General features: G+C 42.3%; 1 protein-coding gene across 11 annotated transcripts in view; it reads right to left on the minus strand.

Annotated features, from left to right (window-relative positions):
• Positions 1–27,199, minus strand: part of NLGN4X (neuroligin 4 X-linked) — a 298,947-nt gene that overhangs the window by 101,628 nt on the left and 170,120 nt on the right. For 6 of the 11 annotated variants that reach the window (XM_026015323.2, XM_026015322.2, XM_026015321.2 and 3 more), the window contains 2 exons: positions 16,795–16,854; positions 13,552–13,704 (listed from right to left, as the gene is read on the minus strand). In XM_026015323.2, the coding sequence (XP_025871108.1) occupies positions 13,552–13,704; positions 16,795–16,854 (213 nt within the window). The remainder of the gene's footprint in view (positions 1–13,551; positions 13,705–16,794; positions 16,855–27,199) is intronic. The other 5 variants (XM_026015327.2, XM_072743578.1, XM_072743580.1 and 2 more) reach the window with 1 other exon arrangement.

Here is a 27,199-nt window from a genome sequence, read left to right on the forward strand (position 1 = left end):
CCTGGATTTAGGTGGGCCCTAAATTCAATGACTGGTTTCTTTATAAAAAGAAGAAGAGGAGACAAAAAGACACAGAGAATCCACGTGAAGATGGATGCAGAGACAGGAGGGACGTGGCCACCAGCCCAGGGACAGCTGGAGTCCCGGACGCTGGAAGAGGCAGGAAGGGGACGCCCCTGGAGCCTTGGGAGGGAGCATAGCCCTACGCCTTCTGCAGCTCAGACTTCTGGTCTCAAGGACTGTGAAAAAATATACTTCTGTTGTTTTAAGCCACCAAGTTTGTGGTAATTTGTCATGGCAGCTCTACAAACCCTACAAAAGTGATACATTGAGATTTTAGGATCGTCTAAGAAACTTGGCCAGCCATTTGCAAAAAGTTGACACAGCCTTTGGAAAAATCATAATTATTTTCTTGTTTACTTGACACAGCCTTTGGAAAAATCTTAATTATTTTCTTGTTTACCCCTGCAAAGAGCCATTACCGTCATTCTTTAAAATACCCCTCCGAAGAGCCATAGAGAGAAAAATCTCTAGAGTAGAGATCTATTGTTTGGGTTACTTTTTATAGCTATTAAAATTTGATAAAAAAAAATATATAAAGATATGCCAATTTCCAAATGTTTCTTTTTAAAAGCCTTAGGTTTCAATTCAAGATCAAGCGCACGCCACAAATATAAAATTGTCTCTCTTGAAGCTAAGCTACATGTTACGAAGATAAATCCTGAACTCATGACACCAGCATAAGTAGATATTTCGAGGAAAATGGAACCTTTCAGTATCTGTGAAAAAGGAACAGCTGCCAAATGTAAGAAGTGGAAATAAATATGGTTTACATAAAATTAGGCATTCACAGATTTTGACAACCAGGAGTTCACCCATGCTGCAAAAAAAAAAAAAAAAAAAAAAAAAAAAAAAAAAAAAAAGATGTTCTAGTAAAATATATTCTCTCCTTTGTTAATTAGTTTCCACTTTGCAATTTGGAGTCAAACACAGCACAGCAGGTAATCATCCAGAAGGTGATTATTATCTGGGAGACACTCGGAAAGGAAAAGGCAATATGAGCTATGACCCCAGCCCTCAAGGAGCTTCAAAGCTGGTTACGGGAGATAAAGATTATCCACAGGAAGAACCAAAGCCACACACAGCAGAGTGTGAGTCTCATGGTTTGAAGCCAGTTGAGGGACAGGGAACATCAAGCCAGTGTGACCTTCTGTTCTCAGAGAGCGCAAGTGCACGAAGGCAGGTGGTTCTCAGCCTGGTGGACACCTGCGTCCCTGCTCCTCCTCGTGAGGGGATGCTGAGCAGAACCTGGGAGGCCACGGCACACTGCTCACACCCCACCGGGCACAATGCAGACCCTCGCATGAAAGGAACGTCGATCCCAGATGTCAATGGTGCTGAAGCAACAGTTTACAAACACGCATCGCTCATATCCCAGCGTCAGACGCCATGTCCTTCCTCAGCACATGAGATTAAGGGAAATAAGTCTATTCTAAGAATAATCAGAAATGAGGTATAATACACTTGAGCGGAGGCATGCAAGTCATGAAACGGAAGCCAACCCAGCAGCCTTCCGTGCTGCATATATATCCACTGCACTCACCGCGTCGTAGGAGACTGTGCATTTTATGATATGTGTCCGGTTTTTATTTTTCTTCACCGCAGTGAGAATGTTATATGCTCAGGGATTTTTGTCTCTTTTTGCTCACTGCCTTATTCCCAACGGGAAGGCATCGTGTGGGAAAGAGCGGGACTTCGGTATATATTTGTTGAATGAAAGAATGAATGAATGAGATCCACTATTGTGTTTTTCTTGGCAAAGCTATCTTTGTAAGGGTAGGAAAAATTACCTTGTCACTCATGTTGCACACATACAAGTCCTCTTTCTCCCTCTTTTTTTTTTTTTTTTTTTTTTGGAATTTAAATTCAGGGCTCTCCCTGCAATGCCTTCTGAATTTTGTTTGCCAATTCCCAGTGAAATTGCCTTATCGATTTTTCTTTCTTGATAGTTATGGAGACTTTTTACGCCTCATGGTCAATGAATAAATCCTCATCATTGCAGTTTGGCCAATGCTGTTCTCCTGATAGATGGACCAACGTTGGCCTCGCTCACAAATTTAGACTTCCAAACCTGCAATATCAGGATCAAATCCCCAATCATGGTAACGCTGGTTGAAAGGAGTCGCCATCTGTAGAGCCTTGGAGAGTTGGTCTATCCTAGCTACTCTTCACTCATGCTTGCATCTGTAAATCGGGTGAGTGTGATGGTTGGACAATGTGGACAGTGGGAGGTGGCACAGGGGCTCGGCCCGGGGTGGGCTGGTGGGATGGCACTGGGCTAGCAAGATACTGGGATGGAACCAGGGGTGGGGGGCAGGCTATTTGGGCAACAAGAGTCATGTTGCAGAGCTGTGGGCGTGTGAGGCTGAGGACCTAAGTGTTCGCATCCATAAGTGGTAAGAGAGAGAGACATGAAGGTGAATGAAAGTTTCCCTCTTTGTGGTCAGTTTTATGAGTAACGTGGAACCTTTTCCTTTGAAAGGGTTGGTTGTGATTTCAAGTGGAAATAGCTCTGGATGGGCAGGAGGATGCAAGTGAAAAGTGTAATGACGACGCCGTGGAAGAGATGTGCGGGGAAGGGCCGTCACCTTCGTTCCATGTGGGCACTGGGGGTCGGATGGCACACGAGCTCAAAAGACGGAGGACAAAATCTGAGCAGAAGGATCAGAGAAAGTGAGTTAGTACCAAGGAAAATTTTCCTCCGTGAAAATCCCAGGCCCAGATGGCTTCACCGGTGAATCGTACCAATTGTTTAAAGGAGAAATTAACACCAACCCTTCACACTCGCTTTAAAACCATGGGAGTGAGGGGACGCTTCCCACTCATTCTGCGAGGAGATTAGTACCCTGAGACCGAAAGCTGACAAATGCATCACCAGAAAGCAGATCTACAGATTTATCTTTTTTATGAATATAGATGTAAAAGCCCTCAAGGAAAAAAATACTAGCAAACCACATCCAGCAACATGTAAAAAGGATTATACGCTGTGACCAAGTGGGACTTATTCTACAATGTATGTTAAGGTTGATATTAAAAACCTGCTTCATGTAACGTATTACAGCAATAGAAAACAGGACAAAAACCATATAATGATGGTTTAAGACATCGAGTCAAAATGGAGCAGGTCTAAAACAAGACCTAAACTATATACAACTCTTAGGAAAAAAATACAGAAGTAAAGGGGCGTCAACTGACATGAAACAGATGTTTTATACATAACACAAAGTGCAAAAGCAAACAAAAGAAAAAAATACATAAATCGAACTTCCTCAAAATTACCATATAATAAATTAAAATTGTATTTTAAAATTGCCTCACCATTAAAATACAATAGATTAAAATAGAATGAAAGGCGGGGAGGAAACGCAGAATTCAAGTACATATTTGCAAATAGATCCTATATCTGACAAATGTGTATCTAACATGTTATTTGAAAAAAAAAAATGTTTGACAACTCAATAAAAGCTAAGTAAAATGGGCAAAGGTTCCAAACAGACATCTCTCCAAGGAAGATACATGACCCATGAGCCCGTGAGGAGATGCCCAATGTTATAAGGTTTTGGGGAAATGCACATCAGATGCACCGCTTCACCCCCACTAGGAAGGATACAGTGCAAAGTCAGATGTTAGCAAGCGTGTTGGTGAGGATGTGGAGAACCTAGAACCTCTATGTTGATACAAATGCAGCCACGTTTGAAAAGAAATCAGAAGTTATTCAAATGACTAAACAGACTTATCGTCTGGCCCAGCTGTGCCACCCCTAGGTCTACACGCGAGAGAAACGCAGGCGAATAGTCACGCAAAATCTTGCACGTGAATACCCAAGGCACATTGATGCATAATCTCCAAATAAGTGGGGACAACCCAAATGCCCATCAAAAGATGGCCCCACAAAATGAATCCTATCCATATGATGCACTAGTATCGGGCGTAACGAAGTCCTGATAGATGCTCCAAGCGACAGCACGGACCAACGTTGAAAACATTCTGCTCCATCAAGGGAATCAGATACGAAGACCACACAGTACGCGATTCCATTTATATGAAAATGTACGGAAAAGGCAACACCATAGAGATGGGGTATTAGGGATGGCCTAAGTCTCTGGGCGCTGGGGGATTCGGTCCTGGGTTTGGTTTTGGAGGGATGACGATGTACAAAGCTCAGGTGGGGTTGATGGTGGTGCCACTCTGTGAATGTACTAAGGGCACTTAATTGTACACATTAAACGCACCCGGTGTTCAACGAGTTTTAAATAAAGGACACGGATGAGAAGGTACAAGTGTAGACAAGCCCAGCGGGTCATTTACGAGACAAAGAAGAAAGACAAGGATGCGATAAAAGCTGTGAAAAGGATTTGGAAGGCCAGAGGAAGTGCTTAGGGCATCCGAGTGGTCCTCCAGAGAGCAGTTGTGATGAGATATGATGAAAAAGGAGGAGAAGGGCTAACTGGGCAGAGACAAGGGGACGAGATCGACACAGGAGAACTTGAAGAACCCAGAGCATAGAAAAATGAGAAGAGACTGTGATGAGTAGGTGCCATTCGCTCGGGATGCTTTTTTGGAAAGATGGGACATCCGTGCACGCTTTGCACGAAGAAGTGCCGCAGAAAAGCACATGGGGTATTTATAAAGGGTGTTAAGTTGATGCTTAGGAGAGAAGAGAGGGAGCAATGAGGGGAAAAGAGATTCAGAGGTCCCGAAACGCACGGTAGATCTCGGAGAGCAAAGAGCAACAGGGTCATCTACCGTGTTCTCGGGATATTTTAGTGAAGAGGCGGGGGTCCGCTTCAAATGGTAGAAATGGTTTCTGAGTCCGAACGGGGAGCATTTCCTTATTCCAAGGCTGTTCTTTCAAATCTGGCACAGATCCCAGTTATACTGGGAAGAAATGATGGTATTTCTCTGGGAGATCAGGTCGTGCATATGTCTACACCGAGCTGTGTATCTTCGAAATGCATTTATGCCGGCCAGCTGCTTGCGATTGCACCCATTTCACAGGACGCAGCCACCCCTCCGCGACATCTGAGCCCATAATCAAAGCCGGCATAGTGAAGGCGACGAAAGTCGATCCATGAGCAGAATCACCAGAGCCTTGCACCTGATGTACCTGCAGAAAGACTTTTTAGCTTATCTGCATCCGACGGTTGTTAACACCAACGGAGGGTTGCATGGGCTGTTCTACAATATTTTTTCTTTTTCTTTTTTTTTTTAATGCTGGGACTCGCACACTTCCTTCCAGAAAGCTGTTACTTTTTTTCTAACTAAAGGATACACTCGCTTAAGCATTAGACACAACACACAGGATCAATATGCTACAACGTAATTTAATCTGAGAAATATATTCATAGTGCCTAACGTGCAAGGAGTCGGCCCCTATCCAACTTGCATTTTTCTCCCTAAGAAATTCACTCTGAATTTGCTCCCTTGTGACCGCCAGCTCCATGTTCCTAAGGCCAATGGACTTATGCAACATCAATTGGGCAAAGCCAGGAAGGGGGCCCGGGCACTACGTCCCTGCCTGGTGTCCCGGGCATGACATGCGTGCATATGCATGCATTCCGTCTATGCTTCCTGCAAACTAGGCTGTTATGGGGTTTTTATGGGGTTTCCAGGCAAACGTCTGCACAAAAGGAGGCTGGTCTCCGGCCAGAACTGCAAAGCCAGGGAGTGCTGCGTTCAGCCCGGTGGTCAAGACGCTTCTCACTCAGATCGCGTTTTGGAGATTTGTCCGTCACGCGACTTGAAGACAAGGCGGATGAGATACCCAGGACGCGTGGAGGTATTTATCTTCGTAGGGATTGTTTAAACACCATTCCCCTGACAGAACCGTCGCCAGAATCTTAATCCCCAGCCCACGCCAATCAAGCTCATGTGTTTCGATTTGCAGCTTCTCCCTGGAACATGCCACCTTCCGCCGGGGCGCAGGTGCCCATCCCGGCCGTCCTCGTCTGCACAATGATGCTTTTGTGCCTCTTCTTCCCCATACAGACAGCGGCCACCTGACCTTTAACAACTGAAAAGGATCAACTCTTCATAGCCTAGGTGTGAAGCAAAAGGAAGGAAACATCCAAAGGAAACAAGGTAGCTTTTTTTTTTTTTTTTTTCGGATTAATAATCTGAAGAGACTCTGCAGACGTTCCCAGGAAAAGAGGGTTTTTAAGGTACATCCCACGTGACTGTTAACTCAAGCTGCCATGATACTCTGCAAATAATGTATTTATTCAATAGATGCCTCCAAGTGTGTCCCAACATTTTGACTTCCAAAAAATGCACATGAAAGAGCAAATGCCTCCTTCCTTTGGGAAATTCTGAATCATTCATAAAGGACCAAGGAGACCCTCCACAGCGTGGCACAGGCTGGTCAACAGTTTTGCGCACGTGAGATTAAAAGAAAAATGTGTTTGTCTCCCCCGCCATCATTTTCTTCACTCAGAAAAATCGCTTCAGATCCCTGGGTGTCTCCACTCGCCTTTGAACAGGGAGGGAGCTTCTTTGTGGGGTTGGTTATGTCCACCTCTCTGTGAAGGCGGCCTCCCCGTTACAGGGCCTTGGCCCCACTGAGTGGTTTCTGCATCTGCTCCCAGGGTCCCCCAAAGTCAGGACTTCCTTGCTGAATAAATCAAGTCAATGCAGTGGGTGTTGCCAGCCACCAGGAGGCAGAAGAGGAAAACCCAAGCCAACGGCCACCAAGGATGGAACAGGACCATGAACTTGTCCACCCCAGGGTTCAGGTTCCACACCGACAAGAACAAAGATCAGATGATGGTGTTTCCGAGTGAGGACTGAATGTGTAGAAACTTGCCAATGAAGGAGACAATGAAATTGTCAGACAAGTTGGGGGCCTGGGGGCATTTCTTGGTTTTTCTTTTTGGCCAAGCCAATGCTCTCTTGTGCAATGTACACATCTTATAACTTTTATCTGGAGTGTATGTGCCTCCTGCCCCACCCCGTGCCACCTCCCAGCCCAACATAGGAAGGCACATGAGCAACCAATGCCCCAGGGACACCCAGAGCCTGTTCCCAGGAAGGACAATCACCTCCACCACCCACCACAGAAGACACTACGCTAAGGGTTCCTATGGTGTCCACCACCGACTTCCAATATCCCAGATTTTCCATGCTCCCACACAATTTCTCTTGCCTCTCGATCCTAGCTCCTGCCATTTGCCCCATATTCCTTTACTTTTCTACTATTGCTTATTTTTCCCTCAATGCAACACTTCACCTTTCCGCTCTACCCACTGAACTTTTTCACCCCATTTTCCATGCAACTCTTCCAGTGGGAAATCCTATCAGGGCAAAGCTGCCAGGAGAGGGAACATAATGGAGTTAGGAGGGTAGCATCAAGACGTGCAGGATCCTTGAAGGGGGAAATTATTTTTTCCCTTTACATACACGCTCATGAACTCTTGGGATCAATAAGATGTGTTGCATTTGTACTTTACAACAAAATGCTTTATAAAGCACAAGAACAAAGGAAATACAACAAAGAGTCTAAGAAAACAAAACATGGAAATTAGCAAATAGTGAACATCTTTAACTTCCAAAGAAAGAGGGATGGATGTAGGTCTGCACAGCACCTTGATGTTTTTCAAGCTGCACAAGGCATCATTATAGGGGCCCACCAAATTGTCACAGACGCAAAATGCTCATGCACGATGCACTCACTATACAATTCGGATCATAGGTCTTTATGGGAACTTGTCAATCCTGTGCCTCAAGGATTCCCAGACTCCTCCTACGGGGTGGAATCTCACATGGAACGCCAACATACCGAATGCATAAGAGTGAGACTTCTCCAGCTGATGTCAAAGAGATGCTTCCCAACGCCACCCACCCAACCCTCCATTTTGGATGGAAACCAAGCCCTCACCAAGGAGACCAGAACCACAAAGGAGGATACGCCACTGCAGTATGCATATGGCTCACATCACGTGATTCGTAATGTCACTGCTCTCTGTGCTCTGCAAGTAGACCACCTTTAGGTGGAACCATTTCTGTGTTGAAATTCAAAGAAGTCATGAGCTCCCTGCACCTAAGCGAAGGTACGCAATTACTGACTTTAAAAACAACTTTCAGGACACCCCTGCACTACCTTCCCCGAGACAACATTTCAGAGTAGCTCTAACACCTGAAAAACAGCAGGTGTTCCTGATACTTTTTTTGGATCCTGGAAAAAGTCAGTTACATAAATCCATGGGCAACATTTCTTACGGCTGTTCAATACCCGTCAGGTGAGAAATCTGTTGAAGTCACCATCTGGCTCAGCAGTGTTGACTCCATGATGGGCAATACGCAACAGACAGGCGATGAATGGGCAACAGCAGTCATGCACAGCACTGGCTGATAATGAGTTAGATCTATGACGCCAAAGAGCTCTTACGTGACCCATCGATGGGTTGGGGTGGATCGCACACCACTGGCTGATAATGAGTAAGATCTATGACACCAAAGGGCTCTTATGTGACCCATTGATGGGCTGGGGTGCATAGCACCCTCGTTGAGCACCCTAATAACAAACAAGCAAACAACAACCTGCTTGGAGGCATAGAAGACTATACCGTAAGCATCAAATCACAATTTTGTGTCTAGATTAGCGATAAGTGTGTCAGACATTTTTTCGTGTGATTATAGACACTAAATCTGATGTGAAGGAGGCATTTGGTGTCCTGACTCACTTTGTGGTTTACCTGATTCATGCAATACTCTGACTGGTGAGGCTGGAGGTGGGATCTAGTGGAAAAACTAGAGCCGTGGCTTTTGTCGGCTCTGGATTGCGATCCCAGAACTTCTCCCCCTCAGGTGTGTCACCGTGAGTCAACCCTATCACCTCCAAGCCTTTGTTTCTTTGTAAGTAAGGCAAGCAAACTCCTCCAGCAGGGTTTGTGAGGATTAAGTGAAAAGCTATAGCAATCCAGTGCTGGGCACACTGCAAGGCTCTCTTTGACTTGCTGCTAATGCATAGGGGTCAGAGCATTTAGAAGCAAAAGTCATTTAAAGCATTCACGAAGCGTCAGGTTGCAGGGCAACCCAAAAGGTAGTAGTAATACCATGGGAGGTCGACGGAAATGCATATTTGACGGGAGGTCGAATTAACCAACTGTAGATGCAAAGGCGGGTGGGAGACAATGAGGAAACGGAGAGGCAAGAGCCACCAATAAATAAATTCCAGGTGTTTCCATCGGAAGGCATGAGAGAGGAGATTTCTCCTTTATATTGAAGGTCATTAAAAAACAAACGAAAAAACCAAGAGGCAGATTTGATGGAACTCAAGTGTTGGATATATATGCCTTCCTGAGGACCAAGGTGTAGACCTTGACAAATAGGAAATATGTTTCTAAAAGAGCATCTTCTCTGAAAATAAGGGGAACACCAGTTCAATCACCAGACTTGAGGCCGGCGTGACAGCTAGGACAACCCATCCCCGATTGCCCAAGATGACCCCAGTCTATCAGTAGCATATTAACAACTCTCCCAGTATCCCGAGCTGGGCGGGCCTTATATGGGCGATGGCCAGCAAGACCATGTCACGCGATCGTGATGAAAGAAAACACTCATGTTTCAAAAAGCAAGCATGCAGATCCTCACACTTATATGACAAATGTCTTATAATAATAATTATTATTATTTTGCATTGAAGTCCAGTGTACAGGGTTGGCATTTGATAGATACCAGGTGTTACATAGTTGGCCAGCGGCAATCTCTGCTGTAGATCAACGATGACACTACTCTGTTGTCTGGCGATACTAACACAAATGGAGATGACAAGGGGACCCGGTGTCCCGGATGCCGGTTCTGGGCTGGGTTTTTGCACGGTTTGTGCAATCGCCTTGGAAGGCAAGGAATGCCAGCAAGTTCTCCGGACACTGACGGAATTGGCTGCCTTCCTGAACATCACCGCACAGACACGGGGTGCGGACAGGACGCTAGTTCGCGTCTTGCTCATTCTGGAATCCGTGTTTGTTCCATGTACCAGCCTCCTGCTCGTAGCACCCTTCCTCTTGTTAACCCTCTCTTCTGAGTGGGAAAACGGCATTTATTACTGCATAGAAATGATGATATCCAGCGATATTTTTCCATTTCTGAGACAGGAAAAGAGCATTTATGCACTAATGACTTTTTGAACAAGAAACTCAATATTTCAACGTTTTGCTCAAAACACATCTACTCGACTCAAAAGCACTAATTAGAGCGTGCGTCGCCAGGCCTGTTGTGCCATTTTATTTGATCATCTTTTTAAATATCTGGATCCCAATGGTTTAAAAATATTTCTCTAGCCTCAAAATAGCGGCTTCCTTGACGCTACAGTACGAGTCGCGGTTTTTCAAGAGGATGGGAGCGAATGCACCGTCCCTGGTCGAGATAAACTAAGTCACATTTAAAAATCTCTACCACTGTTTATGATCAGTGAAGTTGGCACATGCCAGCCGGGCAAATAAAAGGGGGTCTGTGGTGTTCTTAGCGTCCACAGTAGCTCATTCGCGGAATGTAAATAGACTGGCATAGAGATGCTAAATTGATTCTTTGATTTCCATGTCACCCATCCCAGCTCCCTGTTACCTCGCACCACGATTTCTTTTTTAACATTCAGTAGCAAAAGGTAGACTTAAAATGTTTCAGTGAGAAGGACTCTAAAGGCAAACTTCTTTTCTTGAATGATATATAGGTATATATGTGTGTGCGTGTGTGTATAATTCACAGATGGATCATGAATGCATAATGCACATATATGTGTGTGCATAATCCATAATCCCCCAAAATTTTCTTAGATTACATATATGTATATATGTGACTGTATAATCCATATATGGATCATGAATCCATAATACACATATATGTGTGCATAATCCATCATCTCCACATTTTCTTAAATTCTATATATGAATATATATGTGTGTGTATGATTCATATATGGATTATGAATCTATAATATCAATATATATGTGTGTGTATAATCTATATACGGATCATGAATCCATAATGCACAGACATATGTCCATGCATAATCCATAATCCCCACATTTTCTTAAATTATATATATGAATATATATGTGTGGATGATCCATATATGGATCATGAATCCATAATATCAATATATATGTGTGTATAATCTATATATGGATCATGAATCCATAATGCACATATATATGTGCATGCATAATCCATAATCCCATTTTCTTAAATTATATATATGAATATATATATATATCTGTGTTTATATGATCCATAGATGGATCATGAATCCATAATGCACATATATGCATACATAATCCATAATCCCCACATTTTCTTAAATTGTATATATGAATATGAATATATGTGTGTGTGTATGATCCATAGATGGATCATGAATCCATAATATCAATATATATGTGTGTATAATCTATATATGGATCATGAATCTATAATGCACATATATATGTCCATGCATAATCCATAATCCCCACATTTTCTTAAATTATATATGTGAATATATATATATGCATGTGTGTGTATATGATCCATAGATGGATCATGAGTCCATAATGCACATATGTATGCATAACCCATAATCCCCACATTTCCTTAAATTGTATTTATATGAATATATATGTGTGTGTATGATCCATATATGGATCACGAATCCATAATGCACATATGTGTGCTTGCATAATCCATAATACCCACATTTTCTTGAATTATATGCAGATACATGCATGGATTTACATGGATGTATTATGTGTGTGTGCATATGGAGTATGCGTATGTGCACAATCCCCACCGCATTTTCCAGATCTGCACGTAATTTCACAAACAGGCCAAATTGATAAGAGATCACCATGTAGAGCTGCTTAATACAGCTCAGCATGAAAGGGGGACAGTCAATGTCCCTTGAAAGGGAACCTCTTCAGGAGCGTGCACACATCGTGTCTGTCACTCCACCAAAGCAATAACATGTTCCATATCCTCGCTTCATTCAGAAAACAGAGACCGGAGCTCGGCCGGGTGGGCTGCTGCCCGTGGCCCACAGCCGCCGCCTTTCGAAGGGCTCTGCGCGCTGCTCCACGCGTGTGTCCTCTCTCCTCTTAGTGAGAAAGGGCCTTCATAAGAAATCAAGAAACACGATTTCCTGCTCCAAGCACGAGTGGCCGAGGCAAGCGCCCAGGGGCTGCCGAGAAACGTCCAGGCATACACACCTGAGTGGCTACGTGACAGCAGCCGAAGGGAGTCCACGGAGACCCCGGGAAGAAGAATAAGAAACCGAAGTTGCACCACGACTGGTCCTGACGCTAAGGCACTGCATTTCCCTTACTGTAAAAAAACCAATGGGGAATTTTGGAATTTCGAGGGCTCCACGGATGCTCCAAAAGGCACAACTTTGCAAAAACACCCGGGGGCCGTTTGCCCTTCTCAGTTACAACTGCATTGCGGCCAGGTGCCCCGCTCCACGGTCTTTCCACGGGTCTTCCCTACGTGAATGGTTTCACATGGAAAGGCAAAAAAAATGCTCAAAATAAATTAAAACGTTGAGGCAAAAATAAAAGTTTTTTTTCCTAATATTTGCCTACTTGGAGGGCATATTCTCAGCTGTTTCAAAGGGCTCCATCTGTGCACTTTATTTTATTTTTTATTTTACCGTCACCACACCTCAACATACACGTTTCCCTCTGTAGAATCACAATGTCACAGACTCAATTTGTAGCACCGTCTTAATGCATCGTTGCCTTAAAAATGAACTTTTTTTTTAACGTATGCCTAGGAATATCAGTCATAAAGCATACAACAGCAGACAAAACTACAAAAAAAGTCATAAAGCATACAAGAGCAGACAAAACTACAAAAACTCTCAAAATATTGCCCCCACCCCAACCCCGGCCAAATGTATATCTTTTTAAGCTCCCACTGGGGGAGAGGGGACCATGAAAACAATGGAGAGTTCCACGGGCAGATTTCCGTGAACTTGGCCAGCGTCTGTTCATTGTAAATATTAAACGTGCAAAATCCAACTAAGAGCCGAGCTCCATTCTGTGCAAACAGAATGCTCACCGCGACCCCACAGCAGGCCCCCAGCACACTCGGATGACCCGTTGAGAAATCAGGGGAAAGATTTTCCAACGCAGAAGCAGCTCCCTGACATACCTACGTGACCCCAAAAGAAAGCTAATGTCTGTGGCCACCATCACCTGTCCCCCAAGTGTCACCCGTCAGCACATGGGTTCGCTTCACAGAGCGGAGACCCGTCCCGAAGTGTCCTCTCCGCCCAAAGACAGGAAAGCGCTTTAAACGAACTTTCATCAGACTCTGGCGACCTCGGAGTCCGCCTTCATTTGAGGAAGGTTCCCTGGAATCAATTCAAGAATTAACAACCGCAAGCTAAGAAAGCGGGCCGTGGCCCGTGAAGACACGTCTCCTGCCACGCACGGTGGCCCCGGAGAAACAGGACTTCCGAAGGAGTGGACGGACCCGGTTCGAGTCTGTTCCCATTGTGACTGACACGAGGCCATCACTTACCCAGGATCCCCAGCCGGTAGTTAATGGTGATGACGATGACATTGCCGTAGCTTGCCAGGACGCTGCCGTCTATCATGTTGCCGGTGCCCTCCATGTAAGAGCCGCCGTGGATGTAGACCATTACGGGCTTCTTACTGTTCTGATCATGGATGTCTGGAAAAAAAGCCAAGTAAGGAAACACAATAAAAAATCACACTGATTAACTGATGCTAAGGACAAAGGGCATGGATCACCCCCCACCCCCCAACGGTTTGAGCGGAAGCAACCGTGACTCTATTTCTGAAGTGTATACACCCCGGTAAGACTATCTACGGAAACTGCTCAATGTCATTATATTTTCTACCCCTAGAGCTGGCATTTTGAGAAGCATACAGACACCTGGACTAATATGAATGCACATGTACATCTCTGCATAAATCTAAAAGGCTAAAATATAGAGAATTTAGGTGAAATCCTTATTTCCTAAACAGCGCTCAAATCCTCAACGCTGACCTACTGAAGTAGCACGTGGCATTATATTTTCAGCATCTAAGTGTGAAATCAGCCTCAAAATGATGATCGAGTGTGCGGTATCACGGCCCTCCTAATTCAAAGGTGGGCTCGCAGGTTGATTTCCAACGTCACAATGAGAACACAAGAGCAGCAGCGAAACGGGAAATGCTCCACACGGGACAGATGATGACAAAAAGCAAAGAGATGGTTAAAAAAGTATCCACAGAACAGAGACAAGTAACGTCGGAAACGAAGCAAAGCAAGATGCCCGAGCAAATGCCGTTGCTTTCAGTTAGTGGCTGCGGTCATAGCACAACATATTTAAGTGACAAACATGAAAGCCGCGTAATAAAAATGACACAACATTCCGGCCTGGAGATGGAATTCCTGAAATGCTACGTGTTTTCCAAAGGAATATAAACCCCCATGGTGATTTGCAACCAATGGGTACCTTAGTGATTCCTCTGTTGCTTTATTTAGCAGGGATATAAAAACAATGTTTCGCAATGGTCTGGAGACCAGGTGTCCATTTGCGGAGGCCGCTTTCTAAAAACGTGTTGATTAGATAACCTGTTTGATCAGTCCTTATGCTTATGTCAAATGTTTAAGAAGTCTGACCTCAGTGATCATTATCTCTGGATATCTGTAGGCAATAGATACACATACGTGTGTAAATAATTTAAATATCTCTACGTTATCGAAAGAAACCCAAATGGACCCATGTACATTCATTTTCACCATTTTATCAATCAAGGTTTGTTTTCCCCCCCTCCTAATTCACAAAGGCACTTCTGAAATCTCAGAAAGGCTTATTTTAAGGACATGCACCACTGTCATTTAGACGGTGGCTGCTAATCAAATGAATTGTGATCACAATGTCGAAATGAGTTCGTTGGCTGCCTTACTAAGGCATGCAGAAGGCTCCAGAAACCCACTGGTCACAGTCAAGTACAGAAAAGAGTATCCTGTTGGGGCCCCTGGGTGGCTCGGGGTTAAGCGTCTGCCTTCGGCTCAGGGCGTGACCCCGGGGTCCCAGGATCGAGTCCCGCATCGGGCTCCCCACAGGGAGCCTGCTTCTCCCTCTGCCTGTGTCTCTGCCTCTCTCTGTGTGTCTCAGGAATAAATAAATAAAATCTTAAAAAAAAAAAAAAGAAGAGTATCGCAGCCCCATGTCTCTGCAGATACTGAATAGGTCACAGAAGAGATCTTATTTTCTCAAATACGATTCAAATATAAAGTCAGAGTCCTTTATGGATCATCTATTCATCATGCACTACGTGCAATTTTGAAGTACACGGCTGTCTGCGAAGGTGTGGCGTCTTGGGTGATCTACTCCGCTCTCTCTGGCTGCGGATGGAGCGGATTTGCCCTAATTTTGGTCACCAGTACTGGCTGTCGGCTACCCCACTGTGGAAAACGAATTCAGTAGAGATGTAGGGGACTGCCTAAAGGGGCTTCCTTGGAGAAAGGGCTAGGTTGACATCTCTGAGCTTTGCAAACACAGAGAACAAGGTTCTCAGGAACTTGAGGTAGTAATAACCAGGTGTTGTATTAGTACAAAGTAAAAAAAAATGATATCATAAGTCATTGGTATACAATGAAAATTCGGGGGGATTTTCCGGTTATAAAATGGCAGAGAGAACTCACCACCTGCTTCCCTGCCTTTCAGCCCAAAACTCAAATGTCCTTCAAGGGACATTCTTCATCCCCTAAATAAATGGAGGTCCATGCATTTTGCTCCTTGGATGGGAGAAATGTGCTTCTCACCCACCCCACAGAGCCTTCACAGCAACATTGGACGTTCTGTTTTATTTCTCGGAAACAGTCTTTTCTGCTGAAGGCATGAGGATGCCATGTGTTCCTTGTCACTGAGAGGCTACTATCTATCTTTCATATTTCCAAAAGCATCAATTTACTCCTGGCGGCTAATTTGTCAAGTAACTTGAGATCCTTCAAGAAGCAACGTGAACATTTAGGGAGAAGGGGTGAAAAAACTTTTCAGAATAGTCATGGTGTGAAAAGGGAAATGTATAGATCTAGGGGCTTTGACCTTTTCTATTTTTCCCCCAGAACTATGCTATTCCTGCCCTCCCCATTAAATGCCTGCTAAACAGCAGCCCTCAGAGAAACAATATCTCATTAAAACACTTTTTCTTGTATTTCACTGTGAGCCAGAGAAGATTCTTTGAAACCTATTTTTAAATCCGTAGGTTTTTAAAAAAAAAAGGAAATAGAAACAAACAAAAGCGGAAATGCTAGACACCCAAAAAGTTGTACGAAGGTGTCTCACAGAGTTTGGCAGCTCGTAGTAGGAATTAAGAAGACCAAAGCTCCAAAATACAATATGACTTACAAAATAACCTTTGGAAGGAAGAGAAGAAAGTGTACATGCATGTTCTAAAATTTCGGTTTCTCTTCTTATGACCAAGTCAAAAAAAAAAAAAAAAGAAAAAAAAAGGAAAAGGAAAAAGAAAAAGAAAAAGATGGGCTTCCTTGTAAATAACATTATTATTATTTTTTACTCACTTTCTATTTAGAAATGTTTATACTTCTCACAGGTGGTTTGGATTCATCTATAGGGTCCTTGGGATTAAAAGGGACAGTGGTTTCCAAACAAGAAGAAAATAAAGAAGCACACAAAAGTGTACTCATTTCAGAGAAGGGGAGGAAAAAGAGATTGAAATAAAAAAAAATAGAGAGATAGATATAAAATCATGCATCAGGGTTGAGCTTTGAAAAAACAAAAAATACCTTCATCTTCACCACGGTCATTACTGGTTATATCATCTGCGTGTTTCTTTGTGTTGGCTCCTGGGGTCATATTGAGAAGGAAAATAAAGGGAAAAAAGAGATTCAAAAACAACAGGTTTGCAAAAAAATCAGAAGAGAAAGAGATACTACCCAGTAAAAGAAAAAAAAATGTCACACAAAAAGTTGAAATTTATTACATTTGGATTTCAAAAAAATGAGGTAGGGCAATGCAAAATGCATAAAAACATAAAGATGTCAAAAAGAACAAATTCAAAATGTTACTTGCAAAAAACATCCTCTACCCTGTGAAAATGCAGTTTGGGGGTTAAAATGATAGTACTGCAAAAAAAAAAAAAAAGAAAAAGAAAGAAAGAAAGAGCTAATGTGAGTTTGAAAAAAAGAAAATTAAATTATTAAAAAGGATTTCCCACATTCTTAAAAGAAATGCACATGAAGTATTCAATGTTCCCCTAAATTTTAACGTTATCATCTACATAAATTCATGAAATGTTCCCAATACACTTTGGTTAGTACATTCCATAATGTAAGAGAAAACATATTTATGCAGTAGACACAGAAGGACTTTCAATAAATACTTAAAATTGACATTCGTTTCATGCATAAGAAGTTAAAACAGAGCATTTCAGATACAAATCAGAAATGTTTGTTAGTTACTTAATTTAAATCATGCCATTCACCTCTCACCAGTGGCTAGAGAGCTACTACCTAGTACTTGCTCCTGTTTACCATAAAAACAACAACAAAACTACCGTTTTCGTTACGGTTTTCTTAAGACAAGAAAAAAACAGGATCCGTCGTGTTCTCTGTGTTTGACACAGTTATTAAACACTACTTCAGTGTCCTTGCTCATTGAATTTAAGATAAATAAAGAGCCACCTACCTGGATGACCTGGAACGAAAGCCACATAAGAATCTCCACGGAGACAAAATATGGGGAGGTGGGGGCGTCCCTCCCTACACCAAAGAGACGCGTTCTGTGTGCAGGGCACCATTTTGGTTTTTCACGTTTTCCAGATACAACATGCTAAAACACTGAATGTGGCCTGAACTGTTTGGTTAATTAGCTCAATTGTCTTCTTTTTATAGACAGACATAGCCCGGGGAATGCATATCCCACATCCAGTAACTTCCAAAGAGCCTGAATGACATTCTTCTGGAAGTTCTACGTAACTCAAAGGAACCCATCGCGTTTCGAAATCAAGATTTGAAGTTGCTGGTCTTGTAGGCCAGTTATGGCTCGTATGTGGTCCATGTTATGTGGTTCAGCATCTCTGCACGAGCAGACCTGGGTGGGAAAACTGATTTGTTGGTTTTTGAGGCTTAAATATTGATTCTCACTGTAGATAATTTGAAGTGACCGATATGAGGTCATTGAAGACAGCTGTGAAGACATGCCTGGGACCTCTTGAACCTCCGGGCTACCAGTAATTCAACCCAAACTGCCTAAAAGTAGAGTTGAGTCTTGTAGGAACCCATCTCTTCTCCTTACGACACGTTCTTTTCCAATCCCTTAGAAAGCATCATGACACTGGTTATGTCAATCTACTACAGTCATTAGCTTGATATCAAAATCTATGTATATCCAATAATCCCACTGCATTTAAATATCCAAAAAGAAAAACCTCAAAAAAAAAAAATCAAATGAGCTTGACTGTCTTTGGGGTTGCTTTTGTCAGGGTTTATCAGTATAGAACCTATCTCAAATCGAACTCATGGACTTAAATTTATGATGAAATTGTGTAGACAAGCCCAAAAGGGATGCCTTTACTAACGAACAATACACAAAAACTGTTTGTTTTACAAAACAAGTCCTCTCATTTCTGAAAAAAAAAAAAAAATCCCATTCATTCTTAGAAGGGGATTGTATAAGATTCTATCCAAACAGGTTACTTCTTTCATTTAAAAAAAGAAAGGAGGGGATCCCTGGGTAGCTCAGAGGTTTGGCGCCTGCCTTTGGCCCAGGGCGCGATCCTGGAGTCCCGGGATCGAGTCCCACGTCGGGCTCCCGGCATGGAGCCTGCTTCTCCCTCTTCCTGTGTCTCTGCCTCTCTCTCTCTCTCTCTCATGAATCAATCAATAAATAAATCTTAAAAAAAAATAAAAAATAAATAAAAAATAAAAAAAGAAAGGCTAGAGAAAAATCAAGAGGTAGTCAGATGCCACAGAGTGAAAACGTGCTCCCTGAGTAAGCTCCTTCTTTCCAACAAAACATGTTCCTTGCAAATTGGCCTCCCTGTAGTTTGAACACAGCCTCCAGAAAACACGCAGGCAACGAGAAGAAGGCGGTTTTTAATGAAGACCCCCGACCTGCACTTTACCGACCCCAGGAGCCTCTTATCATCCTGCCCCTGCCTGAATGTTCTTGTTCGGGATCGGTTTTCTCTTCCGTGCTGTGGCTGGGAGCACAGAATGACCCGTGCCTTGGCGCTGGCCCAAACAAAGGCCATTCTGCAAGCCAGGTGTGAGGTGAGATACATGCCAGATCCCTCGCTTAAGACCCACTTCTCTGTGCCTTCAGGCTCACTGTGCAAAATGTTTTTTGAAATTTTATTTAAATTCCTTTTGCCTAAAAATAGTATAACACAAATGCTCATCTCATCACGTGCTCTCCTTCATGCCCGCCACCCAGTTGCAATATTTGAGGGATCTGAACTACGTCTCAGGGCTGGATGAGAGGCACTGCTCGAGGGACATCCCCCCCTCAAAAAAAAAAAAAGCAGAATTCTAAAGATTAATAAAGATTTCACAATCTTCATAACATAGCTCCATTGTCGATTAAGTAGTAATCCAGAATAACCTACCGCCTCTTTCATTCCTTCCCAAATTTCTTTGTTAACCAAAGTGTGATTTTTAAGAGCTTGACTGACATATAACGTACATACATGAAATCAAGTCATCAAACCGTAACATTCGATGATTTTTCAAATGGAGTTGTGCAACCATCAGCATAGTCCAATTTTAGAACATTTCCATCAACCCTGTGCCCCCCTTAAAAATGATTGTGTCTAATTACAGGGTCCACGTGCCTATCTTGCATCTCACTAATCTGTTCTTTCTAGATTGGTCATTTTTGAGTGTTTTGTATAAAAGAGGTCATATAATACGTAGTCTTTTGTGTCTGTTTTCTTTCACTTAGCATAATGTTTCCAAAGTCATGCACGCTGTAGCAGGAACCAGTTCTTTCATCTTTAATATGGATGAATAATACTGCACACTCTATGGAGACACCAAATTTTGTTCTTCCATCCATCAGCGCTAATGGCCATTTGTACTATTTTCACTTGGTGGCCATTAGGAATCGTGCTGCTATAAATATTTGGGTACAATGTCTTTGTTTGGGTATATGGCTGTTGGGTAGATATCTACGAGTGAGATTACTATTTTATAGGGCAAAGAGACATTTAATGTTCTAAGAAACTGCTGGACTGTGTCCCAAATCAGCTGCATCATTGTGCATTTCCATCAGCGCATATACGGGCTCCAGCTTCTGCATCCTCTAGCCAACGTTGTGTTATCGTTTCGGTTTATGGCCATCCTAAAGAGCGTGAAACGGTATCTCCTTGTGCTTTATATTCTGGAGCTTGCTAATGACGTAGTGACGTCCAGCATCTTCTGTACCATCGCCTTTCGTGGGATGTCTGCTCAAGTAGTTTGCCCACGTTTAAAAGCAGATTCTTTGTCCTCTGTTGTTGAATTTTTCAGATATAGGTCTCGGCCCAGAAACGTGACCTGCAAATTTTGTCTCCCATTCCGAGTCATCTCTTTTGGTTTTCTCGATGGTGTCTTTCAAAGTGCAAAAGTTTGCTGTTTGATTTTGATGAGGCCAATTTTACCAATTTTCTTTCGACGCTTGCACTTTTGATATCATCTCTAAGAAATCCTTGCCTAACCCGTGACCCTGAAGATATTGTCGTATGCTTTTTCCTACACATTTAAGAGCTGTAGTTCCTACAACTTTCAATTATTTGAGTATGAGGTTAGGGTTGAAATTCATTGTTTGCATATGACTATGCTATTTTTTCGGCACCATTTACTGAAACACTAACTTCTCCTTCATTCAATTCTTGAGATACCTGGATGGCTCAGTGGTTGAGCATTTGCCTTCGGCTCAGGGCGTGATCCCGGGGTCCTAGGATTGAGTCCCACATCAAGCTCCCTGTGGGGAGCCTGCTTCTCCTTCTGCCTGGGTCTCTCTGCCTCTCTCTGTGCATCTTTTATGAATAAATAAATAAAAATATTTAAAAAAATAAAAATAAAAAATTCTGGAGACACCGTTGCTGAAAACCAGTTGACAATAAATGCTAGGATTCTGTTTATTTCTGGGATCTGTTAATTATATCCCATCCCGTGTGTCTATCCACATGAGACCCCAACTGTAATGATGACTATAGCTCTAGAGTATGCTTTAAAATGGGGAAGGAGAAAGCTCCAGCCTTCTCCTGCTTTTTTCAAGATAGTTTGCTTATTCCAGATCCTCTGCCTTTCCACAGAAATTTTTTAAATAAGCTTGTCAACTGAAGGGAAAAAATATCACCCACTGAGATTTTGACAGAAATTATTTGCCCGACCACAATTTTGAATTAATTATACATAGCGGAGTGTGACCCAGAAACATAATTAGATACCACCTTTAATGTACTATGTATATTTAATTTTTCACCCTTTTGTTCTTTTTTAGTAAGCTGTTGCTGTATTTTTCCTTGTAAATATAACTAATTAAATGGCCTCAAAGACAACAGAGTTCTCTAGAATATCTAATTTAGTAAGAATCATGAACTATGGGGGAAAAGGTTCTGCTGGGATTCATTCTAGAGTAAACCCATTTTTCTGCATGCCAAAAAATGGTATTTCAAAAGCTATACACACCATGAGTTTTTTCTTCCCTCTTCACATCTACACTTTTCCCCAAATATCAGAAAAATATTTCTTTGCATCTAATAGCCCATCAACCTCCATTGGGAAGTAGCTGTAAATATTAAAGGGAATACTTAAGCAACTTCAAACAAATGTATAGCTGTTTCATTATTAAAATATAAGTATGATTTTATAAATAAAATATCTCAATGTCCCTAGCCCTGAAGGATGTCCATCATTTTTTCATATCCGTTCTGATGTTCCTTTTTCAGGCGAGATCTCCATCACTCTCTAAAGTAAAGCTGTGTAAACGAGTACTTTGTATCCTAATTGGAACAGAAATACTTTGTAGAGAATTCGGGAAAGGCAGACCAAGCTGAGGGGGAAAATGAAAATCCTCTCAGTGCTGCTGTTAATATTTTGAGGATAGAAGTAATTTTGTATTTGCTCTTTTTACTATGCATTAACTTCATTGCCACTGACGTATGCAAGTCATCAAACACAGTCATCGGAGAGTGTGAGGCGATCACATTACTTACGCAAGAATATAAAGAAATGATAGAACCGAGACAACCCTTGGGATTGTTGCTCTTAGCGTGAGAGATCGTATTGAAAATGGATTGAAAATGGATTGAAAATGTAGTCATTGGATAGTGTGAGACAATTGCATTATTTACACAAGAATATGAAGAAATGAGAACCGAGATAACCCTTAGGATTGTTGCTCTTAGGGGGAGATACTCTACTGAAAATGTATTGAAATTGTATTGAAATGTAGCATGAGATACTATATTGAAAATGTATCAAAAATGTAGCATGAGATACTGTATTGAAAATGGATCAAGGAATCCCTGGGTGGCGCAGCGGTTTGGCCCTGCCTTTGGCACAGGGCGCGATCCTGGAGACCCGGGATCGAGTCCCACATCGGGCTCCCGGTGCATGGAGCCTGCTTCTCCCTCTGCCTGGGTCTCTGCCTCTCTCTCTCTCTCTGTGACTATCATAAATAAATAAAAATTTAAAAAAAAAGAAAACGTATCAAAAAGGTATTGAAAATGTAGTCTTTGGATAGTGTGAGGCAATCACATGATTTATGCAAGAATGTAAAGAAATGAGAAAACCCTTAGGATTGTTGCTCTTAGCGTGAGATATTTTATTGAAAATGAGTTTGCATTTATATCTTTTTTTTTTTTTTTTTTTTTGTCTCTTAAGAGTGCAGATTCTAAGTGCAGGTTAGCCTTGTTATCTTAAATACAAAAAGAGCATGTCTTAGCTAAATGCATTAGTTTCATTAACAGGGGAAGTAGTGTAATGGGTTATGGTGGAAATAAATGCATTCCTGGCCATCACGGATGTGTGTGTGATTGATTAGTTTGTCACTCGGCCCTCTCAGAGGAATACTTCTTTAATCTTCTAATTTAATAACGGGCAATAAGCTGAATGGGACCAGCCCACGACAGATGGCCCATGCCTCATTACTTAATTCACTGGTAAACCCATTTGTCTTACAAACCTGTAGTGACCCTTTAAATATGGTAGCCTTGACCACCAACGGGCTCTAACCAGAATAAATACTCCACACATAAATTTCAACAGGTCTTCAAACGTTTACTTGAACACGATTAGCTCAGTGAATCTGAAACTTAACAGGGAACGCTTAATCTGCTTGTTTCATCGAAAGCACGTGGAGTTTGGACCGAGCATGACCTACGGAAAAGCTGACTTTCCACCTTTGAAGGAATCAGCCCAGCTCTGTTTTTTTTTTTTTTTTTCTTTTTTTTCTGAAATCAGAACATCTGAACAAGATGGGATTTCACTCAGGGAAATGTGCAAGTCTGGGAAGCCTGGCAAATGCAGGCCTCAATGAAGGGGTTTGGAATACCTCTTGGTTACGCAATGCATGGCGGTGCAAGACAGCAAGAGCGGCCATGGGCAGCGGAGACCATCCGTGTTTAGTGTGGAAGGAGGATTGTGGGTGCTCAGAGAGCCTTAGAAAGAGAAGATGAAGAAGTTGACTACATGAAAGTGGATTTCTCTCAAGTCATCAGGAGGGTTGTAATTGGAAACAAATTTTAGGAGACCTCTGCTCCAAGGACACATGAAGGGATACATAGACATGCAGAGTTACAGGCTGTGGTCTTGAGGTCAGATACCTACAATTCACCCCACAGATAACAGAAATAATAGGAGGATTTTTCTTTTTTTTTTTTTAATGTTTTCTTCTTTTTCTCTGACTGGCTTTGGAAGACAGAGTGGGAGAAATAGGAATAATATATTTTTAAATTTCTTTTGGGATTCAAAATGTATGGGTCTCTGATATACATTTGTGTTTTTTTTTTTTTATTAAGATCTCAAGGCATTGCATGGCCTTACATTGGCATTTTTTGTTGTGAATCTGGTTATTGAAATGCCTCCGATCAGGGAATAAAGGACAAATCCTATTAGATTGGAGTCTCTCCTTTTTATTAGAACGTTCAGCCGAGAGAATATATTACCTCCCCACACAATCTCCATGAGTTGGAGATTAAATCACAATGCATTTAAAAGCTGGAACTAATTTAATACGGGATTATGCTACATGTGTTTTCTGCACCTGTATTTAGAAAACTCATGTTGAAAATGAAGCTGGTTTTTATTTGACCTGAGATAGGTCTAGAGATGTTGTGTAATAACAAATGATAAACCTCTGTAGGTGTGTATGTAGGTATGTATATGCATTCTCCTGGCCAAGAGGTTCTGGAAGATTTTTAGTTCTTTGGCAGAGTTTTAACTATAATAAAAGCTTCTTTCTGTAGTCAGAGCGCAGGTGCCGATGACTGGATGCGTCTCTATGCCAGAAATTTCTGGTTGTGGCCCAGGCATTACAGGGAGCTGAGACCTTTGGCTTATTGTCTCTTTGCTGTCGACGTAGAGCAATAAACTATGTACATCTCAGAGCACCTTGTCTATTTCTACCGATCAAATCTGTCAAGTTGCCTTTGGCGTTCCTTGTCTGTGTGTCTGACGTGGGGACGAGTGCACAACCATCCCCTAGAAATGAACTTTGTTTAGATTCATGCAGAATCATCCCCCTCTGCAATTCCTGAGTGTGTTGTACCAGAGATGCTAAGTGAATGTCCTCAGTGAATGCTCCTAAAAATATTTTTAAGAAGCACATGTCACCGAATCTTTGGAATGCAGGATAACATCTTTAACTGCAGGCAGGGACTTTTGCCGCCAGGTCTGCTTTTGAACTCAGCTGACTGGCTACAGAAGAGCTGTTCCTTGCTCTCTCTGTCAGGGAGAGACTAAAGGATGTCATGATACAGACAACACAACTGTCAACCAAGAGAAATGTCTCTCATCTGTTTCTCAGTGTGCTTATGGTCACTCGACACATTCTCAATAAAGGGCCCTGTGATTGGCTCAAAATATAAATTTCCATGTCCTCTCCCAGGAAAATATGGCACCATCCCCAGCTGCTAACACACCAGTTGGGGCCAAGAAACAGTGAAAGGAAGAGACACAGGTCACCCCCAAGCCAAAAACGTTATGAGGGATCACATGTCTGCCATATTTTTATCACCGCTACCAACCAGACCAGCATGTCCCAGTTGGGGACCTACCCCTTCGAGTCTCGGTTTTGCAAAGAGGATGTGGAGAACAACCAGTCAGCCCAAAATGGACACAGACGTCATAAAAGGGAAATAAGCTGTTGTTGCTGTTGTGAGCTGCCAAAATTGTGGGCTCTTTTGCTGAGCAGCCCAACCATTTGCTTCTTTCCCTGAGAATATGCCTTGACACACACTCACACACAACACACTCACACACATGCAGCATGCATACTCAGAGCAGCACACAGCCTCCTAACATCCCAACACACACCTCGATCCAACAAGTCATTTTAGATCAGAAATGCGTCTGGCTCCCCAGTGCACTCGAAATTTGCAAGTCAACGCCAACACAGTAGTTTTCCCTTTAGGTGCATGTTTACTATTACAGAAAATAACTTTTTTTTTGGGGGGGGGTACTTGGCACTAATTAGTATGTAGGTGACTATACTGTAGTTTAAAAAAGGGAACATCAACATACTTCATAGCTACATATTTATGGTGACTAAGAACACCACTATCATGATTATATGCTAAAATAACTAAGACAAGGAAGGGGCATCTTGGTGGCTCAGTCTGTAAAGTGTCCAATTTTGGCTCAGGTCATGATCTCAGGGTCATGAGATCGAGTCCTGTGTCAAGCTCATGCTCAGCACAGAGTCTGCTGGAGATTCTCTCTCTCCCCCTGCCCCTCCCTCCACTCATGCTCTCTCTCTAAAAAATAAATAAAAAATAGTTAAGATGAGGAAAAAGTCGACTATTTATTTCAATCATCAGGGATTTTCTGAAGAAAGAGCTTAAACGAATCACATATCCAGAAATACCATTATGCACAACTTTCCTTCACATCTGCTGGTTGTCCGGTTAACACACGAATGTTGTCTTGCACAAAGCAAACACTCCATAAATATTGGCTCATATTATTGCTGGAAGTGGTATTATTTCTCACGGCTCCCTGTACATTTTGCTGCACTTTTCTGCCTCTCAGATTTTGCTCCTGCAGCAGTTTCTTCCTAGCATCTGAGATGATGATTGATTGAACCCCTCCTCCCCAAACTTACTCTTCAACTTTGAAAACTGATGAGCGCCTGGGGGCCATCAAATCAAGGGCATATCCCCCAGGTTCTACCCCTCAGAGTGGAAATCCTCTCTTTATTAATGTCTTCAGCAGAAATTTGTGGGTATCCCTGTTACATTTGAGCTGTATGTCCATGATGTGCTCCCCATGAGGACAGCAGGTGCACCCTTGTCCCTAGATCCTTTACTGTGCAACCAAAATCACGTAGAATGTCCATCAATGGGTGACTAGATAAAGCAATGTGGTATATTATAGATTTTGCACGTATATCTAAATCTACAATCCATATATATCACATATACCCACAGTGGAATATTATTCGGGCATGAGAAAAGAAGGAAATCCTGCCATTTGCAACACCATGGATGGACCTTGAGGTTTTGCATTACACTAAAATGAGATAAGCCAGACAGGAAAAAGACAAATACTGTGTGATCCCGCTTATGCATGAATTCTCAAAAAGCTGAACTGGTAAGAACAGACAGTAGAATGGCTGTTCCCAGGGGCTGCAGGTGGGGGAATTCCATTTAGGAATCAGAGAAGGGAGATACGATTGATATCTACATTTTTTTTTATTAAATAAAATTAAATTTTAGGACAGTTTTTGATTTAGAGAAACATCATCAAGTTAGAGATTTTCCCTATGCCCAATTTGCTCTAGTATTAACATTGAACATGAATCTGGTTCATTTGTTATAATTAATGAGCCAATAGAGAAATATTATAATTAACGAAAGTCTGTAACCTATTCCCTATTCATTTTTTTCTCAGTATTTGCTTAATATCCTTCTTTGTCCACCTTCCATTTCAGTTCTCAAGGCTCCGTAAGCTCTTCTTGGCTATGAGAAATTCTCAGTTTCCTTGT

The sequence above is a fragment of the Vulpes vulpes genome, chromosome X (assembly GCF_048418805.1).
Source record: "Vulpes vulpes isolate BD-2025 chromosome X, VulVul3, whole genome shotgun sequence".
NCBI lineage: Eukaryota > Metazoa > Chordata > Mammalia > Carnivora > Canidae > Vulpes > Vulpes vulpes.